The sequence below is a fragment of the Malurus melanocephalus genome, unplaced genomic scaffold (assembly GCF_030028575.1).
Source record: "Malurus melanocephalus ecotype Western Australia unplaced genomic scaffold, MMel_1.1 scaffold_711, whole genome shotgun sequence".
Lineage (NCBI taxonomy): Eukaryota > Metazoa > Chordata > Aves > Passeriformes > Maluridae > Malurus > Malurus melanocephalus.
The window spans coordinates 171,445-198,344 of record NW_026623943.1 but is presented as its reverse complement, the minus strand read 5'-3'; the positions used below and the strand labels follow the sequence as shown (position 1 = coordinate 198,344).

Genomic DNA, 26,900 nt, shown 5'->3' with positions numbered 1-26,900 from the left:
ATAGATATAATCTCTTCTACAGCATTTGTCTTTTGTGGTCTGAAGTTAATGTTTCAGCTTCAGCTGCAGACAAGGGTAGACTTTAGTCTATATACTTTATATACTTTATATATATACTTTAGTCTATAGTGAGGATTTAGAAGAACCGTTTTGCTCCCTGAGGGGTGGGAATGGCAATCACTATATCATGTGTCATCATGGAACTAGGCAAGAACACCTTTAGCCATTCTAATCACATCTTAATGGATATATCTTCCTACAACTACGGATTKTCTCTTTTAAGGAAAAGGTTCCTAACTACATTCTACTATAAAAGAATGAAATAAATTTGCATGTAGACATGTATGTCCATGTGTATGTGTATCTGCAATGTACATTTGTGCACTAATAGAYCCCAGGGGCTTGTCAGAACAGGAGGCAGCACTGTGCCCTCGCCTCAGAGGAGGCAGGTGATATCTGGAGCATGAACATACTCCAAGAAGAGGAGTAGAAGACAATACTGTGAAGAATCATGAAGATGAGGAAGGGACTGCAGCACTCCCATGAGGAAAAGCTGAGAGAGCTGGGTCAGTTCAGCCCAGAAAAGAGTGGCCTCTGGTAATTGTTACTATTGTTCATAAATACCTGAAGAGGGATGCATAAAAAGRGATCCAAGCTCTTTCCAGTGGTGCTCAGAGGATCAGAGTCAGTGGGCACAAACTGAAACATGGGAGGTTTCCTCTGACCATCAGGAAATACTTTTATACTGAAAGGGTGACTAAGCACTGGCAGAATCCTGTTCAGACACAGTCCTGTGAAAATGGTTCCAGGTTATCTCCGCTTGAGCAGAAGTGTTGGAACAGAGGTTTCTCAGAGGTCCCTTCCAACCTGAGGCATTCTGTCATTTTGATTCTGTGATTATGTATATGTTTACCATATCATGTTAAAAAAGAAGATATATGTATCTATAAACTCACACACACACCTGTATACAAACTGTCTGTGGTGTTTCTGTTTTGTTTCACATGTACTAATTTTGTTGGGGTTTTTTACCATTAAAAGGGTTCTATTTAAAATTCATTCCAAAATAATGCTGAAAATTGAGRACAACAATGGCATATTTAGACACAAAAGTAGCTTCTTATACTTTTTGAACAGCTGACAAAAGGTCATCTTAAATATAGTTTTGCTTTTTTCTTTATTTGTTTCTTAACTTACTCTCTGCAAAGAATGCTATTAAAAATCATAGGGAAAATATTTATAATAAGCTTGTAAATTAAAAGTTTAAGGAAATAATCTAAAATACTTCAGCATTAAAAAAGGTTTAAGAGTGCCACCAAATTTTATTCTCCTCAAATCCCTTWGGAATTAAAATGAGCATGAATTAAGATATGGTTTTTCTATGGATCAACATCAAATATCTGGAAGACCTATTGAAAGTGTTCACCTATTACCTACATTATTGCCTATTATAACGTGAAATAATTTCTTATATTGTCTAAGCYACCAATCTTTCTTTTTTGACATGAATGAAGAAATAAGAACTGTTTAATTTACGATATGGTTTCAGGMAAATCAAAGAAGCAGAAAGTTCTATGGTAACATTGCAAGTTCTATTATTTCATTTTCAGCTTCATGATAGTTTCCTTTAAACATGTTAATAGTGCTTGCCTTCTTCCAAATTCTTGTACTGAATTATGAATTACATTGTCTGACATTGTACTACTGAAGTCTGACTACACTGCCAATATAATTACTGCACCTTGAGAGTGAAACGAAATACCGTAAAAACTTGGGCTATAAATTTAAATCTTTATTTTAAGCAGATCTCAGTACAATCTTTCTAATCTGTTAATAATCTTTGTAGTCTATAACTTCATCTTTTCCAAGCAAATTTAAAAGTAAGGAGCATAAATTTTCTTTTTTCAAAGGTCCAACGATTAGCTGCTAGTTTTGACCTGGCTTCTTTTCAGACAGCTCTTCAGTTAATTATCAGTGCAATGAAAATGATAGAGGGTTTCATTTGATACACTTTAATTATAAATAAAAACAGGAAAAAGTCCCCTTTTAGAAATAAAAAGTAAAATTTCACTTTCAGCTCTCAATAATTTTCTGCTGAAATTTTGTTATATCTTAATTCTAATTTTGAAAAAGACCTTGCTTTTTTAGCATTATAGTTGATACATTTATGATGCAGTTCTCAATAACAGACCAGGACTGGTGCACAAAATTTCCAGATTAAARAGAACAGGAAGTTCAGGAGAATCACCGTACTCAAGTGAATTCAGCTGTGATAACTCCTCTTCAGGGAAGTATTATGGCATTCACATGTAGCCTGAAGGTATCAATCTCTGCTGATGGACCATAATGGGTCRTAATGGACTCAAACTCAGTGATACAATAGGCAGCTGTATCTCAGAAGGTGTCAAAGACTCCTGAAGTGCCCCATGATCCACAACATTGCATTTTACTACGGATAATTACCAAAGTATCTAAGTACATGCTTTCCTGTGCAACCAAATTGTTCTAAATAAAGCCTAYTTGTGCGCATTTACAAATACTAATTATTCAAGTGTTGTTTCATTCTGTTTGCCCCAAGGAATCTAATAACAAGAACATGGGTTACTCTCACCTTCTGTTTTATCCGTAAGTGCAAAAAAGAGCACTTCATGGGCTGCCATAAAGAAAGCTAACACCGGTCCATTCAGACCAGTGCATTAAGTGAAAGGAGAACGATTGATTGCATGAATTATGGAAGAAATTTGCTGTTTAATTCTCTGGGAAAAAAAAAAAAAAAAAAAAAAAAAAAAAAAAAGAAGGAACTGAAGCCTGAATCACAAATTCTTAGAGCATTCATAGGAAGGGAGATCCAAATGACCTCCAGTGGTCAACTATGTCAACTCACTCAAATCAGGGCTTCTGCCAACACTGGATTTAGTGATCTGGTCTAGCTAATTCAGGAAAATCTTCAATAAAGAAAATCACTTAGCCTTTAAAAAAATACTGCATTCCAAGCGATTCCCCCTGGCCAATGTCCAATCTGAACTGTCCATGCCACAAGTTGGAGCAGCTGCCTCTTTTTACATTTTGTGATGCTTTCAAGAATGTGCTTCCATGATCTTCTCTTCAGGTCTTAATTTGCTCTTAGGTCATTGCTCCTTTTCACCAGACTGAATAAGCCCACTTCTTCAGCTTCTCCTTTCCTAGCTGACATATCACCTTGTTAGCCCACCCCTGAATCTTCTCCAACTTATTCCTATGCTTTTCAAACTGTGGAGTATAAAATGGGAAACAATATCGCAGATACAGCCTTAGCAGCAACAGGTATTAAGGGAATAATAAGTTCATGTGCCCTGGTGACAGAATTTTTTGTGTTGTAGAACAATACAGTTTTCTTCGTTTGTACTGTTGACTCATGCTCAGCCTGGTATTTGTCATAAGCCCCATGTTTGGAGATTTTTGTTGTCAGTTTGTCTGTTGTTTTTAGGTTTTGTTTATTTTTTTTTTTCTGAGAATATTTACTATTCTTCCTGTTATTCTTAACATGCTACGAAATCTGCAGTCACTCCTCTTCAGTTTCACAACTCTGCCCTTCTTGTGTATCTGTTGGCCCAAACTTCAAGTTTATTAGATCACTCCAGGTGATGAGCTACTACTTATGTTTTTTGATTCTGAACAGGTTTGCTTTTAAACAGAGTATTAAGAAGTTGCAGATTATGATCACAAGAACACAATGATGATGATGTTCTTGTTGCTATGATGATGATGATGATAATTAGATAATTATAAAAATACCTGAGGTGGAAGGAGTGGTAATCTGATATAAGCAAGCAGCATACTTAGATCATTGCATCGCCTCTGCATATCATACTTCACCCACATCATTAAGGCATGGAAAATGGTTTCCTCATCAGGAACATTGACATCATCACTGGCAAGAAGTTTATGGAGTTCTTCAGCTGGTAGAAGCAAAAACTCTTGATTTCTTATAACTTCCATTATATTCTCCTGGGAAGAAAAAAGTATTTCAGATTCAGTGCTGATTCTGAATACTGAAAGAAAATACAAATAAYTGTTAAAGCTAACAAGCCACAGGATTAGTCAATATCTGCTATACACAGATAAGGGTATGCTCTGCATTACTCTTGCAGATCATGAGAAAAACAAAACATAAAAGACTAGAGTTCAACAGCTATAGTTGCAATTCATATATAAATATATTCTGAAGACAACATGAAGATTACATGGTAACATCATAATTAAAAATTGTCAAAAATAGTAAAGGTTATTCATTGATTTTTTTTTATAAACTCAGCAGTAATTGAGCACATTAAATATACTGTAAATCTTTATATGCACATACTCCATTTTCCTGTTTTTTGTTTTTTTTTTTTGTCTGATCTATTTTTTAAACAACTTGTCAGTCACATAGAGTTACTTTATGCATAGATAGATTTCTGTCTGTACCTATTACAAGGCTGAGGGGAAGATCAACACCATGAATTAAGGATTCTTTTTTTAACTTGTTTAGAACACATTGTTAAAGTCCAGTTATCACGCAAAATGTTTACAGCAATTAAGATCTCACAGTACTGAAAACTAYARTACTGYTGTGGTTTARGAACGGTACTCCCCAGTTCAGTGCCCCCATTGAGACTCTCCCAACCATGCGCCACACTCTTGCTCCCCTGCTTTTCCCCTCACTCTTCCACCCTGGGGTGGGCTGGAGAGGAGAACTGGAGRTACAAAAGGTCACTGGCTGAGATAGGAACGATTTACTGGAAACAGCAATGAGGTGAGGAAACAAACAGGAACAGCAACAATACTAATGACAGAGGGTACAAGAAAGAGAACGATTCACACAGAACCAACAGCTCCCCCCACACAAACACCCACTCCCTGAAATTGACAATACCAGATGGATCCCTCTGTCACATTTATTTACTGGAAAGAATCCTTTCCACTCGAATGCAACCTTTCCCCCCATTCCAGACAATGACATAAGATTTCACAGCATAACCTCCATGTCCTAGCTCTGCTCCTTCCTGGCTACTGCAAACAATTAACCTTGTCTTGGACAGAATCAGGACAAATAAGGATAGGAATAACACAGAGAAGAAGAATGTATAGTAATTGAAGATGGGCGGCACAGGAAAAAAAAAAAAAAAAAAACAAACTAAATTTGCATGTAAACCAAAAATGCAAAAAATAATAGAAGGATCAGTAAGTTACCACATCTAATAGATGAAAAATAATAATGAATTTCATTATGCTGTTTTGGATAGACTTTGCAAGTTTAAGGCAAGAAGTGGGGAAAGAATGAAAGAACATCAGTCAAGGATTCAAGTGTAAGAACGTGAAAACTGAGGGAAGTGGATAATTCCACTGCTACACCCACTCAGTTCAGTTTTCATTTTTTAGCATATAAAAATCCAAATCAATGTTGTCTAACATGGCTTCCTTGGGTCAGGACCAGGTGGAAAGAATGAMTGATCATCAGAAATCGATATAGAAGTAACACAGTATTGGTGAGATATTATAACAAATACAGGATAAAATGGTGCAAGACTTACAACATCAGAATTATACTCAGGCTCTAGCATGTCACATAGTGTCCTTCACTGCCCCAGGCAATAGAAAGAAACTCTTGTTTTAATTTTTTGGAAATTTACTGTTTAAACATATTTGTTAAAAATTACTTGCATATTTTATGTAAGCTAGCAGAGATGAATATTGTAGACACAGACATGACAAAATCATGACACAGAAGTTCCTTGAAATGTGTAATGCAATTACTCATGAAGTATGTAAGTGTAAATARAATATTAGATAAAGTTGAAAATTACACTTATTATTATGATTGTGAATGCTTTGATATGTAAAACTTAACTTTCAATGAGTTACTCTTTAACTCTMCTTTTACACCCAAAACAGGACACTGACACAACAGAAAATCAAAGGTGTATATGTGGTCATGGACTGTATTAACCATGCTGTTAAGTTACCTTAACATAATTGATAATTGGATCAAAACATGACTCAGTTCTTTTTTAAATTGCTAGATTAAATGTCAATAGGTTCCTAAAAATGTAACAAGGTCAAACAGAATGAGGTTTTAATCCATTACATCCTGAAACAGTTTAAATTGTGTGTCTAGAACATTGTAAAATAGCATGGAAATGTAAGGGAACTAGTTTGCAGGCAGGCATTTAACCACAAGCTGGCTTAATTCATTTTAATTAAAAAGTCATAAAACTAAGAAAAATTCATTGCACTTCTCAATAAAATGATTTATAAGACCAAGTTTAATTAAGTCTGGTTAAACTGACATTAAATCCCATTATGAAAAAATATATAACTCCACTTCTTTATAGGAACCAACATCAAACTTTGCAATAGCATATTAGTCCAAAGACCTAATATTATAGAGAAGCATTGATATGGTGAAACACATTTMATGAACTCACAGAACTTAATTAATTAAGAATAACATTCAAAGTAGGAGATCTAACTTCAGAACAATAATTTTAGGATTGATTACGATTTTTTTGGCATGTTTAATTGTCTTTTCATTTGGATATATGCTTAATGAGAACTTATTCCAGCCTCTGTACTAATTGACCATTGATAGAAAGCAGAATCAAACAGTTTTCAGAAAAAAAACATATGAGCTCAAATATCTTCTTCTAAACATCTGGACTTCCTTTAATTTCATGTTCCTCAGGCAATAGTATTGCAGAAAGCAACAAATACATATTATATTTTTTTTTATATAATATGCCACATGTATATTATAAATATACCATATATATCCATATGTATATAATATAAATATGTAATATATATAATTCTGATTATTTATGTAAAATCCAGGTTTTTTATCTTCAGAGCTAAAAATGCTCTCCTTCAACTCATTAGTATTTCCTGAAGTTACTAATGAGTGTTAAATTTTCCAAGATAACATTTTCATTTCTTGAGGTCAATTTTATTTGGAGCAGCAAAGCATATTTCAATGGCTAGCTGTTTTATCTCAACAGAAATAATTTCTCATATGCTTAATTTGGAAAAATATCCACCTTTTTTTCAGTTCTGCACTTTAGGGAACAGGATACAACAGATGTCTGTGACACCTTTTCAGGACCCATTAAATAAATTCTAAATTCTCCTGAAATAAAGGGGCAAGATAGGAAATGAGCTACACAGTTTTATCATAGAATCATTAAGGCTGGAAAGGACTTAAAGTCATCCAGTTGAYCCATTAACCTAACACTGCCATGTTTGCTACTAAACCATGCCCCAAGTACCACATATGGTTTAGTTTTTGAACACTTCCAGGGATGGTGGTTCCACACTTTGATCACCCTTTCAGTGAAGAATTTTTTCTAATATWCAATGCCAATTTCCCTTGGCACAAGTTGAGACCATTCCCTCACATCCTGTTCTAGTGAAGTACTTTTAGGAATGCCTAGGTCCTCATGGACAGATAAACCTTTATTATGAGAACAAGGGTGCTGAACCTCAAAGCATGCCAATGATTATGTGACAGAGCTGTATGAGACACCAAGACCTGTAATTTTTGACTCTGATTATTTAGAGGCTTTGCAAATCTGGTCTTCAGAATCTTGTAAGTCTCATAAGATCAACTAGGCCTCTTCTGCATGTGTCATTCATGTAACCTTTTCATGTTTTAGTTAAGTGGAGTAGTGGGTTTTTGCTTTTCATTCAGAAAATGCAATTTACAGTAGAATGCATGGAAGTCTCTGATCCTGCTGTGTCACTTCCTCTTCCAGTTTCTCAAAATGACCATGCAGTAACTGCTGCTGTGGGTTATAGCACTTCCACGGCAGAGCTGTTTTGCTTTTAAACCTTTTCAGCAGTACACAGGGTTAGAATTAAATAAGCATGAAGTATTAGAATAGCAGAGCCATGTAAACAAAACATATCTATATTTAAAGGTAGATACAATTGCCAAATAGCTAATTGATTGTACATCAAAGGAACATAAAGGCTCTAATAAAATTAAACTATTAGCAAATGGGATTAAACACCATCTATTTTTATAATGTCACCAACACAATTGAATTAGACCTTTAAAAAAAAATCTTGACTTGGAATGATTACTGTTTCACATGAAATCAAATTATCTTGCAAAAGTTAGGTCTTATTGATGTTTATGTCCTTGATTTCACTAATCAGCATGTATCAGTTACAATGAAGAACCTGGAAAATATTAAATGATTTCATATGTTGACAAAAATGTCGCATTTCAAGTGTGCTATTCAGAACATGCTGCATCAGAGTTGCCAAGGAAGTAAAATGCTTAGCAAGTTTTTTGGTTTTCAATGTAGGGAGTCTTTATTTAAAATGTTTTTTTTTATTTTGTGATTTGGATGCTGTGACCTTAACAATTAAAAAATTAAAACTGTATAAACTAATGCCAAAAGAAAGATATCCATATAGTAGGTTTTCACTTAGTACATCACTAATGTCCATAATACTTTCTGAATCCATTTCAATTTTGTTTCAACCCAGTTACCCTTCTGTTGAGCCTAATAGCATCTGATTCACTGAAGATTGCTTCCTATAAAGGCATCAACTCACAGACATGTGGAGATGCATAATTTGCCACTTTCACAGTAGCTTTCAGAAGCAATCATTGTGAACATTAAAATATGTGTCTAATATCCCATTTGAACTTGTCTGTCTTCTACTCATACATACCAGTTATTATGAATTTCTCAGTCTGATTAATGAGCCCATTAGCACCAGAACTTAAAAGCCTCAAAATAATCTCTTGGGTCTTTAATAACTCAAAGGGGCTGAGTGGTTATGGCCTTGCTTTTACAATTCATTCAGTCCTATAACCGTTGTAATGTTCAGGAGTGAAAACAAGATACTTAATCATTAACACTCTTTGTGGTACACCTGAAAATACACTTGTTATCTCATAATCATTCACTGACCTATCCTGACCCTAYTTAGCCTTGAAATGTGATGGAATACAGCACAAAGGCAGGGGTGAAGGCATATGCAAGATCATGTCTATTTAAAAAGCACCTACTTTTATAAATTATTAATAAATACCGTAATTAAGATAATATTTCAAAAGGTAATTGGAATTCAGAGCACTAGAGTGAAATATGTTTTTTGTATTCCTGTTCTCCAAACTTGAATTAAAAACAGGTAGCCATTAAAATCAAAATGCAACTGTGGGTAATTGCAAGATCGTTGAGGAAAAATGAATTTTTCTACGACTCTCCACACTATAAAGATTTGCAACACTGTTTCTTCTATCTTCATTATCAGTCTCAAAGCCTATGTGTTTTGTGTCATATCATGTATGATGTTTCTGGAGAATGTTTTAGTTAAGGTTTTGTTTGAGTAGTGAAATATTTACAAATGGTAGTTTACTAATTTCTTATACAGTAGTCATTGTAACCGAAACAAAATATTTAAATTATCATATCAGAGACATGAAAACATTAGCATTTCTGATTAAGGTAAATCACTCTATTGAAAAGATATCTGCCAAGACAATTCTAGAAAACAAAAAGCCCATTGTATACAAAACACAGTGTAGGAAATGCCTGAGTATTGTGCCTGAATTATTGTCTCATATACTCTCTTTTTCGCTGTGAACTCTGATTCACCTTTTAACCATCACCCTGCATAAACTGAAACACTCCTGAGAATTTTAGTATGGGAGAAGGGAATATATTTCAAATTAGACAAACATTAAAACACAATCATGATGCTGGGACAAAAACTCTCAGTTGAAAGAGAACTTCCAAAGACTTCCACACTATTAGCAAGTTTGAAGAAACTTATATTGTAATCACTTTCTGACACCACTTACAACCTTCAAACACATTCAATCCAGATTAATGCCAAAGAATCAGTATTATGGTAAAAAGTCATTTAACACAGGCCCTCTTCTAGATGACTGAAATTTTTGTACTCCATTGTATTTCTCTAAATCGAATGATTCACACAAAGATGTCTGACCATTAACAATAGAATTTCCACACTCTTTCCAACAAAATAATGGTATCTATTATAACGTAAAACAACCACTGTATTTAGATTTTAAGTGATTGTCAAGATATAAGGCTGCTGAAAACTTGTTACATTAAGTTGTTTGAAAAAACACTTAAAAAAGCTATTAAATGAATGCTGAAAATATATTAATCTACTGTGTAAACCCCAAAAGACAAATTTCAGATGGAAATGAAATTGTAAAACATTTGTYATCCTGCACATAATATTGATTAAACTGACAGTTACTCTTGTTTTATTGCTGCTTTGGCGATTACAAGTTTGGAAGGAACAGACATTATATTTCACTCTTTCCAAGACTGTATGCTAATATCAATCAATCTCATGCCATCTACTAACTGTAATATGCATTACTTTCTTAGCATAAGTTCTTTATTGGGAGGGGAAGATGGTAAAGAGAACTTTGTGTCTTGCTGATGATTGTTCAGGTGTTTTTTTTCATTAGCYTGTGTTCAAATCCATAAAAATACAGAATCACTAAGGTTGGAAAAGATCTCCAAAATTATTGAATCCAACCATTAACCCAGCACCATTGTGTTTACCACTAAGCCTTATCCCCAAAGCCACATCCATGCACCTCTTGATCACTTCCAGGGATGATGTTCCCACCCCTTATCTGAGTAGCTTATTTTAATGCTTAACCACTCTTTCAGTGACAAGATTTTTCCTAAAAATTGATCTAAACCTCTCCTGGTGCAACTTGAGGCCATCTCCTGTCACTTTTTACTGTGGAAAGAGATGAATCCCTTCCTCACAGCAACGTCCTTTCAGGTAAGCTATAGAATGTGATAAGGTACTCCTGAGCCTCCATTTTTTCCAGGAATCCCAGTTCCCTAATATGCTGATTATAAGACTTGTGCTCCAGAGCCTTTAGAAGCTCATTCTCTGGACATGTCTCMGCTCCTCATTAGTTTTCTTGCAATGAGGGGCCCAAAACTGAACATGGTATTTTAAGAGTGGCCTCACCAGTGCCGAGTACAGAGGGACAATCATTGCCCTGGTCCTGCTGGCCATGCTATTGCTGTACAAGCTTGGCCACCTGGGCACATGCTGTATCATGTTCAGCTGGCTGTTGACCAGCAGGACCAGGTCCTTTTTTTGCCAAGCAGCTTTCCTGCCGCTCTTCCTCAAGACAGTAGTGTTGAATGAGATTGTTGCGACCCAAATGCAGGACCTGACATTAACATATAATTTTTTTCTGGAAATAAATAAAACACTAATACAAGATATTTACACCTGAAATTGTGCTGCCTAACACAGCAGAATAGAAATACAAGTATTCTTTAAAATGAAGAATTGTAAATAACATGAGGATTTGTTAATTTTTTAGTGGATCTTCTAAATCTCCTATGCCTTAGAAGCGACCTATTACATTTTAAAATATGGTATTCATTCAGATAAGTTTATTGATAGCTGATATAGTCTTACACATAATTTAGGTATCTAGGTGATATGCAGGGTTTAAGTGCTCATGGGACATAAAAAGGACTGTACAGGCTTAGAGCAAGAGGGGTACATTTGTGACCAGTGATCAGATGTAATTTTGGCAGTGATTAGGAGGAGTTTAAATGGTGAATATTCAATCTTCAATCTTCTCGTGTGTATCATGGATTTTAGAAATCTGTGATTTTATTTATTGCCTATAACGAGATGCTCAGAAGATCATTGTGGACTTCAATTTATTTAACAGCAATTTGAATCTATTTATGTTTTGCCTTCATAGAATCCCTCCCTACACAATTTAGGCACATGCCTGTAAAAGACAAATGTTTCCTTTTTCTTAATTTTTTTTTTTCTTTTAAACCTGTAGCTGAAATAAATTTGATCAAATCTCAAATCTTGAATTGAGGGAAACAATGTCCTATTCTCTCTTTCCATGTAATTATGATCGTAAGTGTCCATTACAGCCTCTCCAGCCAATATTTGCCTTCTTCTTACTGAGAAAGACACTGTAAATACAGTACCACATTTCAGCAACTACAACCTTATGTAAAATAAGAAAATTTTTGGCTAACACTGAATTTTACTGAAAACTTGGAAGTGTTGATAAACTCTGGAAGCTTTAGTCTCTTCTCAATTTTAATTAAATACAAAACCAGACAGCAGTAGATATTCTGCACTTCTACTTCATTGTACAATGATATTTTGAATTAAAAATAATCAAACTATCTGTATTTTCACATATATATATATATATATACTTTCTCCAGCAGGTAAATCTTTAATATGAGGTACCGAATTATGTAATGCATTTCCAAAATATATTCTGTATATCACTTCTTAAAAGGAAGAAGTTTTACCAAGTGTATGATAAATAAGTCAGTTGCAATACACCTCAGCAAGTCTTCATGCATAAAGCAGTTTAAGAATGTTAAGGTTGTTAAGAACATATGTTTATAACATAYGTTATTCAATGCAATGCAGCTACCAAAATGTTTTAAAAAAAGAAAGAGTGGATTTTAATTCAGGAATTTATTCTACAGAATCCATTAATCTATGCTGATACCTGTAAAATTTTTAATGAGAAAAACACAAGTGTTTAAAAACAGGATTGCAAAATCCTTTCTGTAGGTGCACATTGTGATAACAACTTTCATGAGGAAGCCATASCAATACATTTCTAAGACTCACTGTAAATAGGAAAACTACCAGGTGTACTTCTGAATAAATCCTTACAACAAGAACTTTTTAAAACTATTATCAAATCCTAGTTAACATAAAGTTTATTTACTCCCCTAGGAATGTCACAACTCTCAGATTTTGTCTAAATCTGTGCAAATCTGTTTCAACCATCAGAATGAACTCTGTACAGATTTTACAGCTGAATTAAACTGTTTAAAGAAAAAGTTTGCATGTCTCTAAAATACTGATCCTCAGAAGAGTAGCAGAGTTTAACAATACTTTTAATTCTTSCTCTGTGTGTCAGTGCATGGTTCATGTCTTCAGAATCGAAACTATCAGCATGTTCAGTCTTATGAAAAGCAGAAGACTGATAGAAAATTGATYGGGTTTGGATACAATCTTGTCAGGCATCCAATTCCAAGTAGAAGGAGATGTTTCATAAAAGCTAGYGATTTCCACAGTTTTGACAGTTCTCCCTTATGTGAAGAGATTGCATGTACAASTTGTTATTTTCTAAATATGTAGCATAATTTCTGTGTGAAACACTAATTATTAATTCCACAGTCAGCCCATTACAGAATGCAACAGAATTTGCAGTTACACTCCTAGGCTGATAGTTTTGGCTTTTTGAACCATAGATACAGTTTTTATTTCTCTGACCACAAATTCATCTGCAGAATGTGYTTAATTTATAAAGTCACCTGTCTAGAGGCTACTATTCAGTAATAATTTATAAGAATTACCACATTTAAATAATAATTTACAAGAATTACCACATTTCTTTTTAATTAACTTCAATTACAAAAGCAGCAAATCCAAAATTATGGGTATTACCAATTAAAYGGTGTTTTCCATAATTGGAACTTGGTCAGTAATGCCACAAATATACAAATACATTCATGAATGCATGTGCATATGTGCATGAACATGTAGAAACATACACTTATATACCCACACTGAAGACATTCCATGACAGGCTTTTGAACCTGAACTGAATCATAGCTCCAATCTCATGAAATTTCTACTGAAAATTGAAAATCACAAAATGCCACAAAGAATTACACCTGAGTGTTATGTGCATATTACATTTTCCCTTGATTGCACAGCAATGGAATGTAGGAAATTTAGACTTAACTGCATCAGGCTGACTTAGGAAACAGGATGTTCACAGCCTTGTTGAGTCTGGCTTGGAATATTTCCAAGTACAGAGATTCCACAGCCTCCCAGAGCAAACTGCTACAATGAGTACTACCCTCACTGTGAAGACATGTTTTTTCACTTGGAAACTGCAACTTGGGACTGATGCCCAATGTTCTCTCATTGTGCACCTTCAAGAAAAGAACGATTTTATCTCTTCTACATCCCCTGATAGGTAGCTGAAAATACCACCTCTCTCTGATTTCTTTTCTTCATGAATGMTCCCTCAGGTTCTCTTCATATATTATGTGCTTCCTGTTTCATCTTCATAGCTGATTCAATTTGCGCATCAATTGAAATGCCACCAGCTGGAAAAYGCATTCCAGTTAAGGATCATGAGAYCTCTGGGTAGACTGGAGTAATAATTTCTCTCAGTCCCCTGGATAATGCAACTGAGTATATGGTTGGTCTTTATATAGGTACAGCACAAACCTTCATCAGAAGAAAATATTTGAATAATTTCACTATTAAAAGAGCCCACATGTTAAAAACTGATTATGTTGACTTTAGCTGCCTGTCATTCAGATCGTCTGTAGACTGTCTGCTGCTCTCCATTTGGCAATTTCAAGACCTATATAAAACCTTTCATGAAATCAAATCTTAGAGAAAAATAGTTAACGTACGATTAGACCGAGATAAACCCAAAATATTCTGGTATGCTTTACCAACGTGTAAGGCAGGAACAYTGATTAACCTCAAGAAGCATTCCAGAAAACACAAAGCACCCTRGATGAAAGCAAAAAAAGAACAACTTCCCCACCCCTGCAAACAACAGCAAAGCTAACAATAAACAACATAAACCATCTGAGATATACTAAAACAGTTTTGACTCARCTTGAATTTATTCATAGCAAACTATGGTATTACTGCATGCTGACTAAGATATCTATATAATTCTGTACAGATTAAATATATGGGGAGATGAAGTATCAGCACCTTCCTGAAACACATTGAAAGTTTAAGAAAATGAAAAGGATGTAACTCTCTAAGCAACAATTTTGAACTTTTAACTAAAAGTCTTAAAAACCTARTTCAATGTAGGATACAGAAGAAGGGAATTAGACTAACCTACCTTTAGGAAAGTCTTTAATGAAACACAAGTGAAACTATTAATTCTCATTAACCTTTGTATTTTGAGGAAAAGCAATTTCCTTACCTGCCTGCCTGTGATRGCAGCGTCATAAGGCTTTACTGTACTTTGTTTAACCCTACTGCAAGCAGCAGCTACACTGGCTGGATATAACTCTGCTTAAAGGGCTTGAAGGAACAGATGTTTCTTTAGTTAATATTAGCAGTGCACAGCACTTCACCTTCTGAAAAAATTATATTGCTGTTAATTCCAGAACATTGCTCTTACAACAATAAAAAAAACCTCACAGGTCTAGACCTATTTATGATTTTGCACTAGGCTATACTGAACCATCAGTGCTACTGGCAAATTCTGGTTTTGTGAAACTGGAGATTTAAACAAACATATTTTGCCAATTGGTATAATTTCCTTTCTTTTTTTCCCTAATATTAACTAGCATAAACAGAAATCACAATTCAAGTCCTTAATTACAATAGGAACTGATACATAAAAGGCCCAGATGTACCTTAGTTTCATAAATGGAAAGGATTCTCTGCAATTTTATTAATCATCAATACATAAGAACAGCAGTTTTTATGCCAAAAGGTACAGTCTGCCTGTGTTTAGAGAGATCAATTTATATAACAAGAAGTTTAAAAAAAGTCAGAATTAACAAGTCCTCAAATTAATATATTTGAAATGGGTGAAAAATGTTTTGCTTTTTAATATCATATCTTTTCCATAGGTTCTATTTTATAAATCACATCATATTAAGTTCTTGAGTAGTCTTGTTTAGGCAAATAATTGCCAACAGGGAAGACTATAAAATTCTAGCAGATATAAAAAAATAAAACATAACAGACATTGATGGAAATGTGTTGATGAGAGAAGGTTCAGAAAGATGAGTTGAGTTTGATACACATTTTCATGATTAATTCATCAAAAATACATAAGCTTAATTAACTAATTACTGAACTGAAGTAAAAACATAAATAAAAACAAATTTTGTGACCTCCCAGAGTACTTTTGATAATTAATAATTTAAGATATARTCACAGCATAAGGTGGTAGAACTTAGAGTCCTTTTTCATTATTGACTTTAATGATGATATGATAAATATAATAATGATGGTAAAATATTCCAGTGGACACAAAAGTTTAAGCTCTGCTCCAAGACTGCAGATTCTTTGCATAACATAAATAACTAATTGAATTAAAAAAAAAATTGAACAATATTCCTTTACTTAAAAATTACCACTCTTAATCTTTCACACAATCGTCCATAAATTTGATTAAATTAAAATTTCATTTGATGCCAATTCAGAAATGAGAATTAAATAAACATGCGGCAAAGTAAAAGTAAAATTTTTTGRTAATGCCATCACATTGAAACAGCACCATCTAGAAATCTAAAATATAAGTAAGAAAATTGTGAAACTATAGGAAATCAGTTATTGTTTACATTTATCTATTAAATCTATATTATCATGAACTAGTGAATAGTGTTTCATCTCTTGCATTCAGTAGCTAAATAAACCCGTCTCCTTCTTAAAGCTTTCCCAACCCAGGCACCTCTGATCTCAGCAGGCTAGAAATCTGTCAGATAAAATTTGCATAATTAAAAAGCATACAACATTTGTCATGCCCCAAAAAGAAGATATATGCTAAATAAATACAAATGTTAGCCAATGCCTAGAATAAAATCATCTGAAAAATGTGCAATTATTTTACATTTCTTTGCTTCTTATTAACAAGAGYATGTTGCATAAAGATATATAATGGATATATAATGGAAATTAAATGGAAGTGAAAAGGATATTTTTGTTCCAAGTTTAATCAATGAAGAAAATGTATTATACATGACTGTGTTTATACCTCACTTTTCTTAAATCAATCCACAAGAATTTTCCTATCATGAAAGAAATAGATGAGTGAAATTACAACCTGCTCCCTAACAAAACAAATACATGTGCTGAATAAATATTAAATCACTATAGCAAATAAGAAATCACTGCTTACTCAGCTAATGAAATTGGARCAACTATCCTAGTTTATGTGGAACTGTATGCACCAGTAGAATTTAATGTCTCTGTTTGAAAGGATGACCTTTTCCACTGAAATCTGAAACCACTGAAAAAAATKTAAGTACTTTGACAACTTCTTAAGTATCTGGTCTCTGAGGTACAATTCAGGAGCCTGTCTTTGACACCTTGGGATTTCTACATGTACAAAGTAATCTAAACAGTGAAATGCAAACATTTGTGTAKTGACAGGGCTACATCCAGCTAGAGATACCAGATCACATATCCTTGATGGAGAGGAAGGAGTTGAACGAGCCACGAGCAAGAGAATTGCTCTTTGAAAGGAGCAAGCAGTGCTCACTCTTCTCCATAAATGAGGATKTGAGAGTCACCTTTTATATAATCATTACAGTATCCATTGATGAAATGAATAGACTCAATATGAATTGGGCTTTCCCACCCACATCTAACAAATTCTAGGACTGCACCCAAGCCAGATGAAGAAAACTAGCAAAACTCTGAATATACTCGAAGTGCCTTGAAATCTGAAGATTTTGCCTAAACGCTCAAATTATGCAAAATAAATTACAGAACATTGCATTTTCTAAGTGCTTAAAGGAATTGGATAACTAGTTTATTTTCACTTGACATGAATGCTCATTCTCTGGTGCTATGGTTGTATGTTACCAGTATGTAGAAAAATGAAACTCTCAAACCTTAAAAAGATCAATCACATTAAGTGTTCTGTATGGATAATGACAATATCCTATTAACAATAACTTATTTAATATTCTGATTAATTCCTATTGTAGAACACATTTCTTCAAGCAAAATTTACTCCAAGCTCAGCAATCATTAGAATAAAAATTAATAAATTACCYAACTGACTTTTCTAGTGTGCAAGCCATCAATGTATGGGTGTTTCACCAATTTTTTTTTCTGAACACTTTCTCTTGGGGATTAAGCATTTTGATTATCTCCTTGTATAAATCAGAACAAGAAATGCTGAGAATTTTAAGAGATAATGAGGCTAACACTTTCCCAAAAATCCTATTTGAAAGGTTTGGGATCTTAAGAGAATTACCAACATATCAAATGTTCCAAAATAAAGACTCTTMCAAATTTTTCATATTATTTTTACCCAAGTTCTCAAGCAAAGCAATTATAAAAAAAAATCACATTATGTGAGAAATATTATTGTAGTGAACTTTGTGTGAAAAGTGTAGTCTAAATGATTTAATATTACACAGAAATAAATGAAATTTGAAAAGTAATTTATCTAAATAAAGGCAATATTCAGTTTTCATAAACGCAACATAGCTACAAATTGTGTATTATCRATGCAAGTCATTTGCTGCACAAAATTACTAGTCTTTATCTTGTTGAAAAGCAAGAGTAGAGATTTCATGGAAAATATTATGACTCTGTAATTAAAGATTGCATCATAATGTGGACATGCAAAGCTGCACATGGAGCCTTGATTCTGGCATCTGAATTTTTGATTAGGTATTACAATATTTAATTTTTTTTAGTATAAAATTCTCTATATTCATTATTAAAAATACCCAAACTATTTTTGATGACTGTTTTCCTGGAAAAAAAGGTCCATGATACAGACACCTGAAGAGAAGATTATAGGGCAATGTAAAAAATGTGAATCAATGAGTGGGAAATTCAAATTTATTTACTAAARCTGAAAAAGAATTGTTTCATATTTAATCTCTGAGTAGCTACTGCTGACCAGAGATTGAAGAGAAATGGCATTTAAATATCCTTTGGAGAACCTGATATTTTTTCACCTACGAAAGAAGCCTGGACATCAAGCTTAGACCAGGCATCTAACATTAACATGACCAAGTCAAGCATGCAAACTCTGGCTCTTTGTTTATATTCTGAATTTTAAAAGGTGAATAATAAGCATGCACTGGTGTAAGTATGACTTCATGGATGAACTAATGTTTGTTTTATTGGGATAAGGCTATTCATTAATGACAATTATGTTTGCAAGGAAAACTGAAAAGTAGATGTGGGCTGAATGCATTTTTTAATGCCATGTCATTTATATAAATGTATTAGAAATAGCAGGACATTTTACCAGTCTAATGTTGTCTCATTTTCTACAGTGCTTTTCAACTCCAGATACACTATGATCAGGACATTAACAAAAGAAAAACATAAAAAAGAATCGTCATTGTTGCTATTAGTTTAGTGATAAGCCAAATTTACCATCTGAATTCTGTAAAAGGATTGAAGTTCTGTTTAAATTATGCTGTATATTGTACAAATTTTACATGTATCTGTGTTTTGAGGTGGAAAGAAAAATTCCCAAGTGCGAAAGAACAAAAGAAAATTTCAGGCATTGTCATTCTTAGAGCAAATCACCTGGCAGCATTGTCTTTTATAAATACACCACAGAACATTTTAGCTGTAAACAAATCTTGCGACTCTTTCTTAAACGAAAAAAAAGAAAACTGTTCTTTATCATCACTGCAGTATAATGGCAGCAATAAGAAAGAACTGAATCTCATGTAAACTACTAATCAACTGAATTTAAACTTGAATAGTTTCTAATGTGTAACATCTAAGTAGCTAATTTCTTCAGTATCAGAAATACTGGCATTTTATATAAATCAATCCTTCATTCCCTGGATAGCTAGCATCTCTATGTGAATTTACATACTTCTGCTCAGAAGAGGCTTTTTACTCCATATATTAAAGTATCCTTCAAACTAAATAAGATATTTAGTCTATTTAAGTTTATTTAAGACTACATGAGTTACRTGTGCATGCCATATTTTCATGACAMTTGTCAATGAWGGTTTCAAAAGAATGCTTAGATATTAGGAGAGGGTCCAGAATCACARGAGCACCGAGGTACATTCCTTGCATCTTTCCCTTAGTAAGTACACTGCAACGAATTATACTCTGATGGCTGAACTACAACACATTCCTGTGCTGCAACAAATTCTATGTTCTATGACTCCTGAAARAGYCTTTTCTCTGTGGTGACCAATGACAGGACTCAAGGGAATGGACTGAAGYTRTGTCAGGGGAGGTTTAGSCTGRATATCAGGRAAAGGTTCTTCACCCAGAGRGTGGCTGGGCATTGGAACAGCTCCCCAGGGAAGTGCCACAGCACCAAGCCTGGCCAAGTTGAAGCATTTGGACAATGCTTTCARGCACATGGTGTGACTCTTSTGAATGGCCCTGTGCAGGGATGGAGGTTGGAMTTGATGGCTCTTGSAGCTCCYTTCCAACTCAGAATATTCTGTGATGCCATGAAAAGAAGTCCATTGGCTCCAAGTTTTAATTTCCTCCTGAGCTAAGGAATTTCCTATCTTCTCTGATACTGTGGATTCCTTGTTTAGAAAAATTTCTCTAATGACATTCTAAACTTCAAAATGTTCCCCCTGCTGAGCACCCTGTCAACRAGAACTTGGCCTTTGTCCACAAAATTCCCCTTCAGTTTTCAGTATTCATTTAAAAAAATGGAAGTCTGCTCCTGTGTTGCCCCTTTTTAAGAGACTATATCAAGCATTAACAAGAAAACAAAAAAACAAAAAACAGTTTAGCATGACATTGATGTTTAATTAGGTCATTATTATATTTTTTAATGTCAAATATATTCTGTGTATATAGTTCAATTACTCTGTGACTAAGAATAATTTCTGCTTTGCCTCAATTTTATTCAAACATATTCAATGTTGAGATGAAAATACCTAGACATGGAGAATTCAATGCTCTTCCCTGCAGTTATCCCAGTTCATTCCAGAGTTTAAGCAATCTTGTTGATAGAAAAGTACTTTATTTCCAATCCATCTAAACTGAATTGGCTCTTGCTAAGATTTCTCAACTAGATTAAAGAGCTCTTTAGTTCACAGTAGTTTCTCCCTGTGGAGATACACTGTCATCAAGAACCTCATCTTCTCTTATTTTTAATAAGCTGAAACAGCCTGAGCACTCTAAGATATTTATTGCAAGACATTTTCTCTTGTCCTATAATCCTGTGTGTCTCCCTTTTTCACACCCTCCAAATGTCAAGTGTTATTTAAAAATGGTGACACGAGAATTATACAAAATATTCCATAATCCACTACTGCATCCAGAGATCAGCTCTTTTTTTTTTTTTTTACATCACCAGACTGTCACAGAAGAGAGGTCTTCCTCTATTCCACAAGCACACAAAATATATATAGATGATATTTGCACATATATATACATTTACATATCTACACAGACACATACATATACTTGTATCACTAGCAGATATTTTGAACTCCATGTTTTTCCTCGATCTTAATTGTTAAATTTGATAAATTTCCTTTCAAGAACTTCACTTTTCATTGCAGCACTTCCTGCTCCAGTGTACATGTTTGAAATCAGYGCAATTACTATAAGCAAATACATGCTTCTCTTAAGTTTCATGACWTTTATACAATTATTGGTAGATACCCTCACCATCTCACTGTAATTAACACTTATTTTCTTGATTTAGCAACTAAAATCTTCCATTTTTTTTCCTTGCATTTGTTAAAAACAAAGAAATTAAAATCTGCTCTTGGCACTTTGCACTTTGCAATTTGTATGTCGGTATTCACTGATTTTGACTTTTTCTACACTGACTTTTTCATTGCTTTTGTTTTCTTAGATAATTTTCAAGTTGTTTTTGTGGGTTTGCGTTTGAGGCAATATTTGGTTAGAATCCTCTGTGCAAGCATTTTCCCTCTTTCTTGGACCACAAAATCTGAGTAGTTTTATACCTAATTTTATCTTATACATTTGATTTTAAAGAACTAAATCTCCCTAATATCTTGGGTTTTAATACCTATTTGGTCAAATTGACTAATTTATTATAATAACTTTTTAATTTTGTAATCAAGATTGTTAAATGCTATCCATTCTTTGTTTAATCTTCTTTTTATGTAAAGTCATCCCATGAAATAATTTTATATGTACAAACCAGTACTTCAGTGATGCTCTCAAACCATGAGGTAAAGAATTTGCTTTGTCTTAGCAATTATTTGGTAAAGAAACCTGGCAACTACTCTCTCCAGAAATGACCGGCCCCAACTTCTATTAGCAGTATTTACTTACAACATTTTTTACACCTGCAAATGTTGCATAATGGCAACCCCTTTCAATATCTTTCACTTTTACTACTTGAATGACAACAGCATCTATTTACAAATCTAGTTCTACAGGTCCTCAACAGACCCTTTTGGTATTTTAATATTTCTCCTTATTCCATTTATCAGAACCTCTAATTCTTATTTACCTGCCTGCCACTCCATTTCCCACTACTACTTTTCACTTTCTTTCTTTAACGAATAAGCCTAATGTGTAGTTAATGAGTTCTCATATTCATGGAAGATATGCATAATAATCAAATTGTTACTACCTGTATGAAATCCAGTTTCACACATCAATAAAAACTTCTCCAGTTAGCTGCTCTGTCATAARCTGAGTACATAAATAATAACATATCACTATGACATTTCTTGTCCATTAYAGTTTCCTGTTCTCTAACATTCTTCTCCTGGTCCTTCTTACTTACAGTATCATTTCAAATTCAGACCCTTCATTCTTCATCTATTTTTCTCTAGGATATGTAACTAACTCACTTGTGGGCACATTAAAATATAACGTTCATGTTAAGTAACCAATCCAGGCAATTCTCCATGGTTGGTATTTCTCATGAATKCCCTGCCAATCCTTTTATCTTTATGGACTTCAAATTGTTCAACTTATTAGAATTGGGTTTTGTTTGGGTTTGGATTTTTTATTAAACTCTCTTTTTCATGGTAGAGGATTACCCCCACATTAAAGATAAGCAAAAAATCTGAGAGAGCCTSTGAGAATTACCATCAGGTTAAGGAAAATATATAGCCACTATCAAGATAAATAATATGTGTATTTATAAAATGCTAACTGAAATATTCTTAGTACTGAAAGTTATAACATTAGCCTCTAGAGCCATATTCTTTAGAGTTTGTATGTATTTATATTTTATATAATCCACCAGGGGGAGTTCTATGAATGAAATAGAAATATTGACAACAAACATGAATTCTCAGAACAAAGAATTTAAATATGCAACTGTCATAACTTACACTTTCTGTTGAGCATTAATATTTTCAGTCAAGCCTATGAAAAGAAATTGAGAGTTTAGTAACTACTGATTCATATCAAAGTTGAAAATTCCAGTGTTTCAAACCAATGACATAAGGGAGAATGAAATGCAGCTACTTGATAGTAATATTCAGTGGAATTAGTATTTTTGAGTAATTATTGAAGCAAATTACATTTAACCTTGAGTCAACYGTCAGTCTTTTATTATGCACTTCAGTGGTACAGAATATCTCTGTAAGTTTAGTGCTAAGTGATAGATCTTCCAATTTTTCATTCCACAGAAAAGCCCCCAGAAATACCCACACATCTTGCTCTCAACAATGTTTCCCTTATGAAAGACACCCAGATTGTACCAATGTGCTCAACCCTGTAAAACATACTGTCTAAACAGATTAACACCATCTACAATGTTAATATGTTATCATTTTGAATAAGTAATCCCAGGAGTTGCAAGAAAAGGAACAATATAAGAGTCATGAAGGAATATGCAATACCCTTAAAAAATTTAAAGATTCTTAATAGGGTGATTCTAGAAGTATATGTGTTTTCCAGCTGGTATAAACAAGCACTAGCTTTAATGACTCTAATGAAATTATGTCTGTTTAAATTACATTATTTTTTTGCTACTCTAAATACTTTTTAAAGTACTAGATGCAATCATCATCTCAAAATCAAGTAAGGCTATTTCCTTGTAAGAAGTAATTGATTCATCTTCTTTTGAAGTGTGTTTTAATTTCTGAAGTAATTCAAAAGCAGTCATCTTCAGACAGGTTGTTTTTTTTTGGTTTTTTTTTTTTTTTTTTTTTTTTTTTTTTTTTTTTTTTGGAAATGCAATTCCGAAAGGAATCACTCAGACAAAGAGGTCTTCAGCTTCTTCCCTTCTTTCCTTCCTTCTTTTCTTTTATTTAATTTTTGAGTCATTCATCTTATTCTACAGAACAGTTGTTTTTTGCTGCTAGGCTGTCACAGAACTGGGGTCACATATAAAAGGGGATCATAAGTAATAAGGCAAGCCTGATCATGAAAGAAGAAAAACACTCTCTAGACATGGGAGTGAGGATCAGCTATAACTGTTAATTGACAAAAGTCTTCTCTGCCTAGGGGAATGATAAACTGATAGAAGTTTGCCATTCCCTAGAAAATTTCAACAATTGCAACAATAATTACTGCTTTCATTCCATGTTCCATTGGTTACATTTTCAGAAAATTCAAGAAACAATTTTATGAGGGTTTTAAGTGCTGAGGTCAACCAGTTTCTCATTTCCATTTAGAAACTAACAAACTTAATGTTTGYACTGATTTTAGCAGGGACAGAGTTATTTCTTCATAGTAGTTTGTATGGGACTATTTTAGCATTTATGCTGAAAGCAACATTGGTAACACAGGGATGTTTTTGCTRTTGCTGAGCWGTGCTTACACAGCATCAAGGTCTTTAYAATTATAATTACATTACATTGAACCTGACAACTATAATTATATACAATACAGCTTATGTATTATATATGTACATAATTACGTATTTTTAATATATATGGACTTATGAATGAACAGCATACCTGAACAGTGAAGCTAACATACATTTTCATTTCCAGTTATCATTTTGTATTTCTCTATATTTACTGCCTTTCCAGCTTAATTTTTTAATCCAGCCTAATTTTAATGTTCTCTGTGCAGCAGAGAAACACTACAAACTACAATTAAGGTGTGTGTTTGCTCTTAGTGACCAAGAAGCAAAATTCATCAGGTGTGGAAAGACAGTAAAGTGTGGAAATTGAAGAGGAGGGAAGGAGGAAACAAAAGAAGGAAGGAAAGGAAGCAGCAAGAAGGTAGGGCATGAAAGGAGGAAAACAGTAAGAGAAAGAGGGAGGGAAAGGAAAGTGGCATAGGAAAGGTGGAAGTATGGGGGGAGAGAGAAGAACGAATAGAGGGAGGAAGGACAAGGGAAAAGTGAAAGAAAGTGATAATATTGTGAAAGATAGTGGAGGCAAAAAATGAAATTATGTAATCTATTACACACAGCTGAATTTCCAGGTCTAGCCCCCTGCATTTTACATGTTTATCATATAAAAATCACATCTTATTGGTGCTGTATAGTTTTGTTGTTTCTTTTTCAGAACCAGTTATGAGAAAAAAGCAGATCCATTGTGGTTGATGAGCTTTTCTATAAAGATTTAATTGTACTTTTATTATTTTTAGATAAAAGGGCATGGTTTGAATATACATATGTATATGTATATGGTCTTCTCTTGTAGCTATCATGTATTAAAATGTCTTCAAAACCTTTAAGCCTAAATCAGTTACAAAAATGTAAGTTTTTAAATTATATGTTTCCATGAAGAAAAAAAAAAAAGTATTTCTAGTAAGCATGTTTTCTTGTCAACACGAGATGATCTGTTATTTCCTGATGCCAAGAAAAAAATCGACGATGAATTGTTGTCAAGGAGGAGGGGGCAGGGAGAAAGAGCACCAGACAGTGCCATGCTGCAAAGTTCAATTTAATAACTGAACCAAAGCAGMGGGTAAGCTGTGTCAGGAAAAACTCCACACTCCCACACACACAACCCACACACAGTTCCAGCCACTGAAGCTGGCCCTAAATGTGAGCTGGCACAGCGGAGCCTGGGGAAATGTAATAATTTCTGCAGCTCRGTGTAGGATGCCAGCACAACAATATGCCCTTTCCCTGCCCTTCCGGTCCCAATCCCTGTTACTGAGGAAGTGYCACACAGGCCACAAATAAACTCCGTCCATGATGATACGATGTAACTTTCTGGCAGCTTCAGGTTTTGCTCCTCTCTTGCTTGCTGATCCACAGCCTGTGCCAAGGCTTACCACACTCCGTCTCTGTTAGCATTGTATTGTCAGCTACAGCTCATATCCAGTCACCCAAGTCCTTATCAAGGCAAGGTTGTGATGTTTCCATGACAGAAAAAAAACTTTCTGAAGGTTTGCAATACTACAGGAAGTTTTCTGAATGTGAATAAAATTAAATATTTTATGAACCAGCATATAAAAWGTCTCAGGATGAAGTAACATGCCATTGAAATGGAAAGACCAAAGTCTTGTCTATTAATAATGATTTTTTATTTGTAATACAATGGTGTGAGAATATAYGCTCTTTTGTCCCCCTGGCTCCAGATAGGAAGAGATGCTTGCAGGTGATGTTTTTCTCTCAATATCTCTGTATTACGATTCTCTAACATCTGTCATTATTGTATTGAAGGGTTCCTGTACAGTAAYAGAACACTGTAAAGCCTCAGTTTCTCATATTGCTTCAGGAAAGACTAGGGTTAACCTCTACTCTGAAGTGTTATGTTTTTTTTACCTCAGCACTAGAAGTATCAAAAAACATCATTCCTTGCAATTTCATTGTCTTTATTTTTGTATGACTGCAAATTCTTTCGTAGTCAACAGAGAAATTAGATGTCTGCCCTGCATTTTGCTGAACACATTACTGTCAGATAAGATCAGACTGAAYATTTTCAAGTCATTTTAACAATATTGGCCACTGATGATTTCAGAAAGCAGAGCAACGAGAATCTTGGTGATGGAGTTYCTACAGAGAAAGACTTCTATTGGTCATATACTCTTCTGTTTACTTCAASCATAGTCCAAAGACTGAGATTCTCTCTTCTATCATTTCTCATTCCTGTATCTTTCCTTCTGCTTTTCCTACTGGAATTGTCTATACTAATATCAGTTCAATCCTCCTGCCCAATGTTTGCTCTTTTTCACCTCCCACCAGCTAGATATTCCCAACAGGCTATATTCTTTGCTAACTGAGAGGCCCACAGAAAGCACTAGTGAATCTTCTTTGTACCCTAAAG

General features: G+C 34.0%; 1 protein-coding gene across 1 annotated transcript in view; it reads right to left on the bottom strand.

Moving 5' to 3' along the window:
* KLHL1 (kelch like family member 1) overlaps positions 1–26,900 on the bottom strand; it is a 174,803-nt gene that overhangs the window by 60,352 nt on the left and 87,551 nt on the right. The window contains exon 5 of the mRNA XM_057384477.1: positions 3,775–3,987. Coding sequence (XP_057240460.1) covers positions 3,775–3,987 — 213 coding nt within the window. The remainder of the gene's footprint in view (positions 1–3,774; positions 3,988–26,900) is intronic.